The sequence below is a fragment of the Manis javanica genome, chromosome 5 (genome assembly GCF_040802235.1).
Source record: "Manis javanica isolate MJ-LG chromosome 5, MJ_LKY, whole genome shotgun sequence".
Classification (NCBI taxonomy): domain Eukaryota; kingdom Metazoa; phylum Chordata; class Mammalia; order Pholidota; family Manidae; genus Manis; species Manis javanica.
The window spans coordinates 88140118-88153496 of NC_133160.1; the positions used below are offsets into that span (position 1 = coordinate 88140118).

Below are 13379 nucleotides of genomic sequence, written 5' to 3' on the forward strand. Positions count from 1 at the left end.
AGAACTGGTTTCTCAATGTTAAAAAATTGCCCCTGCAACAAAACAGAATACTTCCTATGTCATGGTTTTATAGCTATAAAGTGCATGAGATGCAGCAGGGTGGACATTATACCACTAGGGTTTATCTATTGTTATTATTTATCAGTGTTATGTTAATGTGACATCTTATTAGAAAATTTTGACAGCAATTATATTTCATATTCTATTAAAAATTAGTTACTGGGCTTTTACATATTTCTGTTGTTCTTCTTATAGAATTACTTCTACAAAAGCCACTGTAGAAAATCAAAAAGAAGTTATAAGGTTATTGAGAGAAAATCTTAGGAGAAGTCAGCAGGCCCAAGATACCTCGAGTAAGTAGAAAATGCTGATTTCTTCAGATCTTTTCCATTTTACTTCCCAATGTCATTACACATTTTAAAGACTGCTATGATATATGTGACAGTCAAGAATAAACCTAAGTTAATCACTAATTTAGAAAACTATTTTTAAAATGAATTCATTGGGATCATATTTATCATTTGACATCTCCTTTATTTACTATTATTTCAACTGTTTACCCATTAAAGGTTCTTGAAAAATAGGAATTTCACCTTTGTATTATATTATCATATCTTAGCATATTACTGAAGATAACTTCAGTACTGTAAAAGAATGATATAACTATCAAGGAAGAAGTACCGTTCCCAATAAAAATACAAACACAGTCTGAATAGATTTTAACATATGCACAGTAAAAATATAATCAGTGCACAGTAAAAATAAGTATTATCTTAGTTGTTCTTAATACTGAAAGTACCAACTTGATGCTTACTTGCAGATTCTGAAATTTCTCTTAAGTACATATTTTAAGTCTAATGATCAAATTTCTGTATATACATTCCTCAAACTACCCTTTTTTCATATGTCTATATCTCTTATGTTTCACTGGAAAAGAGAAAATGCTGAACAGTACTTGGGGCAACTTTGGCAGTAGAACAAACATTGAAGTAAAAGTCAGGGAGAGGTCTCTAAATTGACTGCCCTCACTTAATGGCCATGTGAAACCATGGGGGCACCTGACCTTCTTAAAAGAATTAAACTAAAAGTGGGTGAAAGCACATTGAAAATTCTAAATGTCAGGCAGATGTAAGATGATATTTGTATGCATTATTGTCCACTCATTGAAAAAAAGTTAGAAACACCATTAATGATGTTGTTTAGTACATGTTTAACTTGAATGTCCCTAGCATCTATACAGAATAATCGCAGCTCCTACCCCTCTACCCAAAGCCCTCCCCATGGTAACCACCAGTCACTTCTCAGTGTCTATGAATCTCCTGCTGTTTTGTTCCTTCTGTTTTGCTTTGTTTTTAGATTCCACAAATAAGTGAAATCATATGGTATTTGTCTTTCTGCACCAGGCTTATTTCAGTTAGCATAAAATTCTCTAGGTGCATCCATTGTTGCAAATGGCAGGATTTCTTTGTGGCTTTTTTTGGCTGAATAATATTCCATTACATATATGTACCACATTTTTATTCATTCATCTGCTGATGGGCACTTAGGTTGCTTCCATATTTTGGTTATTGTAAATAATGTAGTTAATAAACATAGGGGTGCATATGTCTTTTCAGAACAGGGATTTTGCTTTCTTCTGGTAAATTCCTAGAAATGGAATTCCTGGGTTGAATGGTATTTCTATTTTAAGTTTTTTTTGAGGAACCTCCATACTGTTTTCCACAATGACTGCACCAATTTACATTCCCATCAACAGTGTAGGAGGGTTCCATATCCTTACCAGCACTTGATACTTCTTGTCTTTTGGATAGTGGCCATTCTAACTGGTATGAGGTGATACCTCATTGTGGTTTTGATTTGCATTTCCCTGATGATTAACGTGTCCACTGGCCATCTGTATTTCTTTGGAAAAATGTCTGTTCCAGTCCTTCACCCATTTTTTAGTCAGTTTGGTTTTTTTGGTTTTTTTTTTTTTGGTGTTGAGGCATATGAGTTCTTCATTTATTTTGGATGTTAATAACCTCTTATCAGATGAATTATTTATGAATATATTCTTCCATACTGTAGGTGGCCTTTTTGTTCTGCTGATAGTGTCCTTTGCTTTTTAGTTTGATATAATCCCACTTGTTCATTTTTCATTTTGTTCCTTTATCTAAGGAGATGTAACTAGAAAAAAACTACTCATGCTAATGTTCAAGAGATTTTTGCCTGTTTTGTTCTATGAGTTTTATGGTTTCATACATTACATTTAGGTCTTTAATCCATTTTGAGTTTACTTGTGTATGGAGTTAGATAGTAATTCAGTTTCATTCTCTTGCATGTAGCTGTCCAGTTTTCCCAACACCACTTATTGAAGATACTGTCTTTTTCCCATTGTATATTCATGGCTCCTTTATTTTATATTAATTGACCATATATGCATGGGTTTATTCTGAGCTCTCTATTCTGTTCCATTGATCTATGAGTTTGTTTTTGTGCCAATACCATACTATTTTGATTACTGTAACTTTGCTAGTATAACCCCCAGCTTTTTTCTTCTTTCTCAGGATTGCTTTGGCTATTCATGGTCTTCTGGGATCCCATATGAATTTTAGAATTATTTGCTCTAGCTCATTGAAACATGCTGTTTGTATTTTGATAGGAGTTGCATTGAATTTGTAAATTACTTTGGACAGTATGGCCATTTTGTCCTAATTCTTCCTATCCATAAGCACAGGATAGATTTCCATTTATTTGTGACTTTTTTAATTTCTCTCATGAGTGTCTTACAAATTTCAGAGTACAGGTCTTTCCCCTCCTTGGGTAGGTGGATTCCTAGGTATTTTATTCTTTTTTGATTCAATTTTAAATGGAATTGTTTTCCTGATTTCTCCGTCTGCTACTTCATTGTTAGTATGTAGAAATGCAACAGATTTCTGTGTATTAATTTTGTATTCTGCAACTTTGCTGAATCCAGTTATTAGTTCTAATAGTTTTTTGGTAGAGTCTTTGGAGTTTTCCGTATATAGTACCATATCATCTACAAATAGTGACAGTTTAAAATTTTCCTTACCAGTTTGGATACCTTTTATCTCTTTACTTTGTCTGATTTCTGTGGCTAGGACTTCTAGTACTATGTTCAATAAAAGTGGTGAGAGTGGACATCCTTGTCTTATTTCTCATCTTAGAGAAAAAACTTCCAGCTTTTGCTATTGAGTGTAATATTAGCTGTATTTTGTCATATATGGCCTTTATTATATTGAGGTACATTCCCTCTATACCCATTTTGTTGAGTTTTTATCGTGAATGGATGTTGAATTTTGTCAAATGCTCTTTCAGCATCTCTTGAGGTAATCTTATGATTTTTATACTTGTTGTTAATGTTGTGTTATCACACTGATTTAGGAATATCATACCATCCTTGCATCCCTGGTATAAATCCCACTTGGTCATGATGAATGACCCTTTTAATATATTTTTTAGTTTGGTTTCCTAATATTTTGTTGAGGATTTTTACATCTCTTCATCAGGGATATTGTTCTATAATATTCTTTTCTTGTAGTGTCTTTGTTTTGATTTCTGGTTGTTTTGTAGTTTCTCTTTCTTCATTTCTCCCTCTCTTATACTCATGTTATTTGGTGGTTTTCTTCAGTGTTTTGATTGGATATCTTTTTAAAAATTTTTGTGTATCTCTTATAGGCTTTAAGTTTGTGGTTACCATAACATTTGTGGGTAGTTTCCTAACTATGTAACAGTCTACATTAAGTTGATGGTTGCTCTATTTTAAGCACAATCTAAAAGTACTTCTTTTTTATTCTTCTTCCTCCTCCACACTTTTATTTATAGCCCTTGACTGATTTTGTATATAGTTGGTTTTACTACTTTTGTTTTGTTTTAACTTCATACTTGCTTGGTAAGTAGTTGGTCTACTGTCTTTACTGTGGATTTATTTTCACTGCTGTAAACCATATACGTGTAAGAACATTTCCATCTACAGAAGTTCCTTTAACATATCCTGTAAGGCCAGTTTAGTGGTGGTAAATTCCTTCAGCCTTTGTTCATCTGGGAAATGTTTATCTCTTCTTCAGTCTTGAATGACAACCTTGCTGGGTAGAGGATTCTTGGCTGAAGGTCCTTCTGTTTCAATACATTAAATATTTCATGCCACTCTCTTCTGGCCTGTAAAGTTTCTTCTGAGAAGTCTGCTGATAGATCATGGGGTTTCCCTTATAGTAATCTTTTTTTCCTCTCTAGCTGCTCTCAATACTCTCTCTTTATCCTTAATCTTTGGTGTTTTAATTATTATATGTCCTGATGTTGTCTTCCTGGGGTTCCTTTTTTAGGAGCTCTCTGCATTTCCATGACCTGAGTGTCTATTTCCTTCCCCAAATTGGGGAGGTTTTCAACAATTATTTCCTCAAAGAGACTTTCTACCCCTTTGTCTCTTTCTTCTCCTACTGGTACTCCTATTATGCATATATTGTGTCATTTGGATTGGTCACACAGCTCTAAGCATTCTTTCATTCCTTGAGATTCGTTTTTTTCTCTGTTCCTCAGCTTTGTTGTATTCTCTGATTTCCATTGCATTGTCTCTTCTACTTACAGCAATCTGTTATTCATTCCCTCTATTGTATGTTTCATTTCAGTTACTGTATTCTTCATCTCTGAGTGGCTCTTTTTCAACTCTTCCTCCCTGAGATCTTCAGTACTTTTCTGCAGATCAGTGAGCATCTTTATGACTGTTACTTTGAAATCTTTATCAAGAAGATTGGTGATCTCCATTTCATTTAGCCCTCTTTCTGCTGTCTTATCCTCTAGTTTTGTTTGGAACATATTCCTCTGCCTCCTCATTTTGTCAGGGCTTCTGCGTTTCTTCCTTTATATTAGATGGATCTGCTGTGCTTCCTGGTTTACAGAGTAATGGCTTTATGAAGATGGCATCCTGTGCTCAAGACCCTTTACTGTCTATTGCCTGGTTCTCCTTTGTTGTGGAGCCCCAGTTGCTGTTGGTGGGCTACGGGCAGGCTGCCTTTCTGCCTGTCTGTCAGCAGTGGCTCATCTCTGTCAGCAGAGGGTGGCAGCTCACTTCAGCCGGCCCTTTGAGAGCTGAACAGTGAGGCTTCTGCTGGGATTGTTGGGAAAATGACCACCTTCTGTCTGCCCTGTACTGATGGCTGTGCTGCTGGTATGATGGGGTAGGCCAGGGAGGTGCACAGGGGAGCAGGTGTGGGGCTGGACCACTAGCAAGGAGGAAGGAGTACTCAGAACTGGCTCCCACAGGCACCTCCCCAGTTAGGCTGAGAGGGCTTAGAAAACTGGGAAAGCTTCCCTCCACCTGCCAGACATAAAGTCTGACTCCTGCTGGGCCAAGCAGGACAGGTGGGTGGGCAGGTGTGTGCACAGGGAAGCACCTCTGGCTGAGCCACCAGTGGACTGCTTGGGACTGGCAGGTGCCCACCCAGTTGGGTTGATGGAGGGCTGGGAAGCCTCTTCTACCTGCCATTTCTCCTGCAAACAGAGCTCTAACTGTCGCCCTTCTGGCACCCTTCCTACTGCTGGTAAATCTGTCAAACTGCCACCTCTTTTGGGTCTCAGCGGGATCAATGGAACATGCCTGTCCTCTGCAAGTGGCAGGAGTCTCAGACTCCCAGAGTGCTCCAACTCTCCATGGTGTCCAGCGCTATCAATCACCAAAGCCCAATGAATGTGGACTCGTGTTCCCAGATTCCCAGAGCAGATCTCCAGGGCCAGGTGTGCAGAGTTTCTGAGTACTTATACCCTCTCTGTTCTTTCCTCTTCCTCCTGCCTGTGGGCTTGAATCAGGGGAGGGCTTGGGTCCTGCACAGTCACAGCTCTGCCTCTTTACCCTTTTCTGTGTGGTCTTCTCTTCTTCCCCAGGTGAAGTTCTTCAGTAGATGGCCCATTCTGCAGCCTTCAGGTCATTTTCAGGGATAGTTGTATTTGCTGTAGTTGCCTCCTTGGTGTGAGTGTGGGAGGGGGTTTCCGCCTTGCCTTCCTACTCTGCCATCTTTTTTTCCCTCTCTCTATCTCCTTACATTACTTTTACACACATAGTGTCAAATACTTAATAGTATGTGCTTAAATATCATTATAATACTTACTTAGTTAGCAAATATTATGTTGAATACTCAGAGTGCACTGAATGATGGGGAGGACCTCACACACACATCTGTGTTATAAGAAGCTCTCCAGGTAAATCCACTGGCAGAGAGGCTAGATGAGTGACGGACAACTAACTGGCGAGGATTGCCACTGCTGCAAGCATGGTGAAAGATCTTAGCAGTACGATGGCCATGGAATTGCTAGGTATAGAGAAGCAGGAAGATTCTAGAAATATTTGGAATTTATGATCAAACAGGCAGTGGAAGGTGAAATAGAAGGAAGAAGTCAAGGATGACTTCCAGGGAAATGATGGTTGAAAAGTTTTGGTTTCTGTCTTTTATAGTGACTTATTTTACTTAGTAATGTTTCCTTCATTTTGAACTTTGGTGATAATTAAAATTGTCATCTCTTTGTGTATTTGCCCTCAGTGGTATCACAACATACTGATTCTCAGCCTTCACATAAACCCTTAACCTGTGGGGGTGGCAGCGGCATTGTACAAAGCACAAAAGCTCTTATTTTGAAAAGTGAATATATACGTCTAGAAAAGGAAATTTCTAAGTTAAAGCAGCAAAATGAACAGCTAATAAAGGAAAAGAATGATCTGTTAAGGTAAGATCTGCTTACATGAAATTATGCTTATGGCTCTTACATGTGGGAGGAAATGATGTGTACATATATATTTCTTGCAGTTGGCAACCATTCACACAGGGAAATAAATTTTTAGAGCTGATGTCATAAGCATCTTTTTTAAAAGAAATGAAAATGTGGTACTCCATTCCAGATGTTTGCTATCTGTCAACTAACCTATTTTTAACAAAGCCAAGAACCAGGGAGTAAACAAAGATCTCTTAGGTGGCTCCTTAAATATTCAAGACCGTAGGCCAAGTCAGTGAGGCTTTTCTCAAAGGAGGACCCTTCAGTCCATTATGGTAGTCTGTTTACTTTTACTGTATAAACAGTTCTAACCAATTTATTTGGCTTCTACCAAAGATTAGAATCATGTGCTAAGCACTCTACTAATGATAAGCACTCTATAATAGAAGAAAATATACATTAAACAAATAACTATACAAATAATTCTTTACAATGAGCATTATTAAACAAAGTAAATAAAAAATAGGATACTATGAAAAAGTATAACACAGTGAGCAAACCTTGTCTAGATGTATGGGAGGGGTCATTATGAAAAAACTAATATATAAAAGTAGATCTGAAAAATGGGTAGAAGTTAGGCCAGATGAAAGGGGAGACAAGTAGGCCTAGGCAGAGGGAACAACATGTGCACAGGTTTTGAGCCCATCAGGAAGAATAACCAGTTGGTGAAACTGAAAGACATCCTGTATGTCCAGGACATAGAGATTTAGACAGAGTAAGGTAGAAAATGAGATGCCAGAGGTGAGTACTCCTGATTACACAGGCCCTTAGAGGTTATTCTGAGGAAGTTTGGTTGTATTCTAAATGTAGTGGTTACCTCCAGTGGAGGATTTTAAGCCAGCACTGATGAGATCAGACTGCATCTCTGGCTGCTAGAACAGTGTAGGGGAACCCAGTTTAGGGATCTGTTTGTTGTAATCCAGGCAAAAGACAGTCTGGCATGGACTCGAATGGCACCAATGGAGATAAAAATAAGGAGATAAATTTGAGATAAGAGGTTTTTATCAAAAGCCTTGGCTGGCTAATAAGATAGAGAGGAGCAGGGCCTGTAGGATTGCTTACCAGGTTTCTCTCTGAAGGAACTAGGTATGTGCTGGTGGCATTTCTTGTAAGAAACAAGACTAATCCAGGAAAGCATGATATAAATCTTTTAAAATAACAAAAGAACATTAAGGGTTCATCTATCTAGAAGACCAACTTATTAAATTATTGACACAATTTGTCAATAGGTAAGCCAGCTGGATGATATCTCATTCATTTGAAAACGTCACATTGTAAGCATTGTTTTCAAGACTCCATGGAGATTTACTACAATTATTCAATTTATATTGACCTCCTTTAATTTTCTGATCTGTGAAACTACTCCAAACAAGAAGCATTAGGGTGAAATTAAAATATAAGTATGATAAAATAGTAAATTATATTTTACCACAACTTAAAATTGTTATATGTAAATGTGAATACATTTCATGAGTTGAGCAGTCTTACAGTCTTTTTTTCCCCCTCCACATTTAAGCAATAATCATCATCTTTCCAGTGAGGTCCAAATGTGGAAGGAGAGAACCCTTAAAAGAGAGGCTTACAAAGAAGTAACTTCTGAGAATTCTCCAAAGTCTCCTAAAGTGACTGGAACAGCTTCTAAAAAGAGACAATATGAGTCTTCTCAATGCAAAGAACGGAATTTACAAGACCCTGTACCAAAGGAGTCACCAAAATCTTGGTTTTTTGATAGCCGATCAAAGTCCTTACCAGCACCTCATCCAGTTCGCTATTTTGATAACTCCGGTTTAGGCCTTTGCCCAGGTAAGTAAATATACTGATTATTTGGAAATGGGGGGATAAAGGTTAGAACTTATCTTTAATTTGTGGCCCCAAAAAGCAAGTTTAGACAAGAATATATAGTTGAGCAAGCTGTAGTGCACAGCTTTCATTTGCTATCCGTGTATGAGAAAGTTTCTCCAAAGCACAGCACTGAAGTGGAATCACTTTTTACCCTAAATTGTTAGGGGTGAAGTTTATTCTCCTCAGTTCTTGTCCCCGCTGCAACAAAAAATTGAAAGGAAGAGACACAGTAGCAAAGCAGAATGGAAGTTATTTGAATACACTCCAAGGGAGGGGCAGACCACAGTCAAGGTAGACAAAGGCAAGAAAGGGAAGCGCATCGAACTCCTGCTTGGCGTTCAGCAGGTCCCTTGCCAACTCTTAGAGCCAGGGTCACCTGGCATCCACTATCTGCTTGAATCTGCATGCCGTGGGAACTGAGCCCTACTACCCCAGGATTTGGGGGAGCCACAGAGCACTGGATGGAGTGAGATTATGTTCTGAGAACTTCTCAAAGCAAAGAAAGGAGATTTTCAGGCAGGCTACTAAGGAACTCAATTGCTCAGCTTGAGTCCTCTCAGGGTCCTCCAGGCAACAGAAACTTGCAAGCCCAAATTAGAGCTCTCAGTAGGCCCTCCCTGCCTATCTGGAGGAGAACAAAAAGAGTAAAGAAAGGGGAATGTGGGCAACTCAGAGAGAGGGCACATGTAAGGGTTCAGTGTCTGGGGTCTTATACAGCTTTTTTGATAGTCAGCATAAGGCATGATGTATACAGGTAATTTATAATTTCTTTGAAGTTTTGTCTTAAGAATAGGGTTATTTAGGTGACTGTTGGCCTGTATCTCAGTATTCTTTATCCACATAGGTTTATTTACACTTCAGAGATCTGTCTCCTGTCCTGGTTACAAAGTTACTTAATTAAAGGGCTGGAAGAAGAGAAAGAACAGCATGTAGATAAAGTAAGAAATAAACTGGGAGGAGGGGCTCAAGATGGCAATGTGAATATGGCGGCAGAAATCTCCTCCCAAAACCATACATATTTTTGAAAATGCAACAAATACAACTATTCCTAAAAGAGAGACCAGCAAATACAGTACAACAGCCAGGCTACATCTACATCTACAAGAACTCAGCATCTCACAAAAAGGGTAAGATACAAAGCCGTGACCCGGCAGGACCCGAGCACTCCCCCGACCCCAGCTCACCAACAGGAGGAAAAGAATCAGAGTGGGGAGGGAGTGGAAGCACAGGACTGCTAAATATTACACAGCCCTAGTAATCTGCACCAGGAGCACAGACACACATTGCATGGTGTACTGGATATTAGAGAAATGGAAAAGTAAAATCCTAGATGGAGACTGTGAGCAGGTCCCCACAGCCTGCACCCCTGGGACAAAAGAAGAACAGGCACTTTTTAAAAGTCTTAAAGGGACAAGGGCTTAACAGCTGGACAAAATCGTCCCAGCACACTCAGCTCAACAGGCTGGGAATCTTAAGGCACTTCAGGCGCTCTGACCCCCTGAGGAGTAACACAGCCCCGAAGTCCCTCACTACGAAAAGCAGCCTGCCATTCATTCCCCCCGGCCGGCACGGCAAGCAAACTGGCTCACCTGCCACAGCTGGAGAGCAGCCGGAGAACAGCCCCACCCACAGCAACCACACAGAGTCTCCTCCCAGCACGCAGCTAACCAGGGAAGACCCAGAGGCTGCCACCAATGCACAACTGTCCGGTACAGACAGAGGAAGCCAGAGCAAGGTCCAGAAGGCATAAAGGGGTGCCATTCTTGCAGGAGAACACACCCGGTATGTCTGCAACTCCCCCACAGAGCCCTAGGCTGTCCCGAGGGCTGCCCTGCCCATGGCAGCTCAGGAGATTATCCCAGAGACTGCTCCCTATGTGCGGTTAATCGACACAGGCAGCGGAGAAGGGCAAGGCAACCAGCAAGTAGGAAGGGACTTTGTTCTCCCAGCTGACACATGCACCACCTGCCTGCTACCAATTCGCCATGAAAAGGCAGAAGTATCTGGTCTAGTCAAAAATGACTCAGACAACTCCAGAGAGATGGCCTGGTGAGATAAATATAACCAATCTTCCTGAAAAAGAATTCAAAATAAAAGTCATAACCATGCTGATGGACTTGCAGAGAAATATGTAATAGCTAAGCGATGAAATCCAGAGGGAGATAACAGAAATGAAACAATCAATAGAAGGTGTTAAGAGCAGACTGGACAAGGTGCAACAGACTGTTAATGGAATAGAAATCAGAGAACAGGAATACAGAGAAGATGAGGCAGAGAGAGAGAAAAGGATCTCTAGGAATGAAAGAATTTAATTAAGAGAACTGTATGACCAATCCAGATGGAACAATATTTGCTTTATAAAGGTACCAGAAGAAGAAGAGAGAAGAAGGGATAGAAAGTGTCTTTGAAGAAATAATTGCTGAAAACTTCCCCAAGCTGGGGAAGGAAACAGTTTCTCAGACCATGGAAGCCCACAGATCTCCCAACATAAGGGACCCAAGGAGGACAACACCAAGACATATAATAGTTAAAATAGCAAAGATCAAAAACAAAGACAGAGTATTAAAGGCAGCCAGAGAGAGAAAAAAGATCACCTACAAAGGAAAACCCATCAGGCTATCATCAGACTTCTCAACAGAAACCTTGCAGGCCAGAAGAGAACAGCATGATATACTTAATGCAATGAAACAGAAGGGCCTTGAACCAAGAATACTGTATCCAGCACGATTATCATTTAAATTTGAAGGAGGAATTGAACAATTTCCAGATAAGCAAAAGTTGAGGGAATTTGCATCCCACAAACCACCTCAACAGAATATTTTAAAGGGACTGCTCTAGATGGAAGCACTCCTAAGGCTAAATAGATGTCACCAGAGAAAATAATATCACAGCAAAGAAAGCAGACCAACCAAATGCTAACTAAAGGCAAAAAATAAAATCAACTATCCAAAAAAGCAGTCAAAGGACACACAAAAGAGTACAGAATAAAACAGCTAACATATAAAGAGTGGAGGAGGAAGAATTAGAAGGGAGAGACATAAAGAGTCATCAGACTGTGTTTATAATAGCTTAATAAGCATGTCAAGTTAGACAGATAGTAAAGAAGCTACCCTTCAACCTTTGGTAACCACGAATCTAAAGCCTGCAATGGCAATAAGTACATATCTTTCAGTAGTCACCCCAAATGTAAATGGACTGAATGCACCAATCAAAAGACACAGAGTAATAGAATGGATAAAAAAGCAAGACCCATCTATATGCTGCTTACAAGAAATGCACCAAAAACCCAAAGACATGCACAGACTAAAAGTCGTGGGATGGAAAAAGATATTTCATGCAAACAACAGGGAGAAAAAAGCAGGTGTTGCAGTACTAGTATCAGACAAAATAGACTACAAAACAAAGGAAGTAACAAGAGATAAAGAAGGATATTACATAATGATAAAGGCTCAGTCCAACAAGAGGATATAACCATTATAAATATATATGCACCCAACACAGGAGCACCAGCATTTGTGAAACAAATACTAACAGAACTGAAGGAGGAAATAGAATGCAATACATTCATTTTAGGAGACTTCAACACACCACTCACTCCAAAAGACAGATCAACCAGACAGAAAATAAGTAAGGACACAGAGGCACTGAACAACACACTAGAACAGATGGACCTAATAGACATCTACAGAACTCTTCACCCAAAAGCAGCAGGATACACATTCTTCTCAAGTGCACATGGAACATTTTCCCGAATAGACCACATACTAGGCCACAAAAAGAGCCTAGTAAATTCAAAAAGATTGTAATTCTACCAACCAACTTCTCAGATCACGAAGCTATAAAACTAGAAACAAATGACAACAACAGCACAATGCCCCAACTTCTGCGGGACACAGAAAGGCAGTTCAAAGAGCAAAGTATATAGCAATCCAGGCCTATTTAAAGAAGGAAGAACAATCCCAAATGAATAGTCTAAAGTCACAATTATTGAAACTGGAAAAAGAACAAATGAGGCCCAAAGTCAGCAGAAGGATGGACATAATAAAGATCAGAGAAGAAATAAGTAAAATTGAGAAAAATAAAGTAATAGAAAAAATCAACAAAACCAAGAGCTGGTTCTTTGAGAAAATAAACAAAATAGATAAGCCCCTAGCCAGACTTATTAAGAGTAAAAAGAGAATCTACACACATAAACAGAATCAGAAATGAGAAAGGAAAAGTCACGATTGACCCCACAGAAATACAAAGAATCATTAGAGAATACTATGAAAATCTATATGCTAACAAGCTGGAAAACCTAGAAGAAATGTACAACTTCCTAGAAAAATACAACCTTCCAAGACTGACCAAGGAAGAAACAGAAAATCTAAACAGACCAATTACCAGCAACAAAATTGAAACGGTAATCAAAAAACTACCCAAGAGCAAAACTCCTGGCCAGATGGATTCACCACTGCATTTTATCAGACATAAGAGAGAAGTCATAATACCCATTCTCCTTGAAGTTTTCCAAAAAATAGAAGAGGAGGGAATACTTCCAAACTCATTCTGTGAAGCTAGCATCACTCTAATACCAAAACCAGGCAAAGACCCCACCAAAAAAGAAAATTACAGACCAAAAGCCCTGATGAACATAGACCCAAAAATACTCAACAAAATATTAGCAAACCGAATTCAAAAATACATCAAGAGGATCATACACCATAATTAAGTGGGATTCATCTCAGGGATGCAAGGATGGAGGGGGGCAGTGTCAGGAAGCACCCCCCCCATGGGGG

The 13379-nt window shown here is 39.1% G+C and overlaps 1 protein-coding gene across 6 annotated transcripts in view; it reads left to right on the forward strand.

The window, feature by feature from the left end:
- The window catches only part of CENPE (centromere protein E), an 83850-nt gene that overhangs the window by 63470 nt on the left and 7001 nt on the right, over positions 1-13379 (forward strand). For all 6 annotated transcript variants that reach the window (XM_073237226.1, XM_073237225.1, XM_017660331.3 and 3 more), the window contains 3 exons: positions 256-353; positions 6531-6714; positions 8276-8562. In XM_073237226.1, coding sequence (XP_073093327.1) covers positions 256-353; positions 6531-6714; positions 8276-8562 — 569 coding nt within the window. The remainder of the gene's footprint in view (positions 1-255; positions 354-6530; positions 6715-8275; positions 8563-13379) is intronic.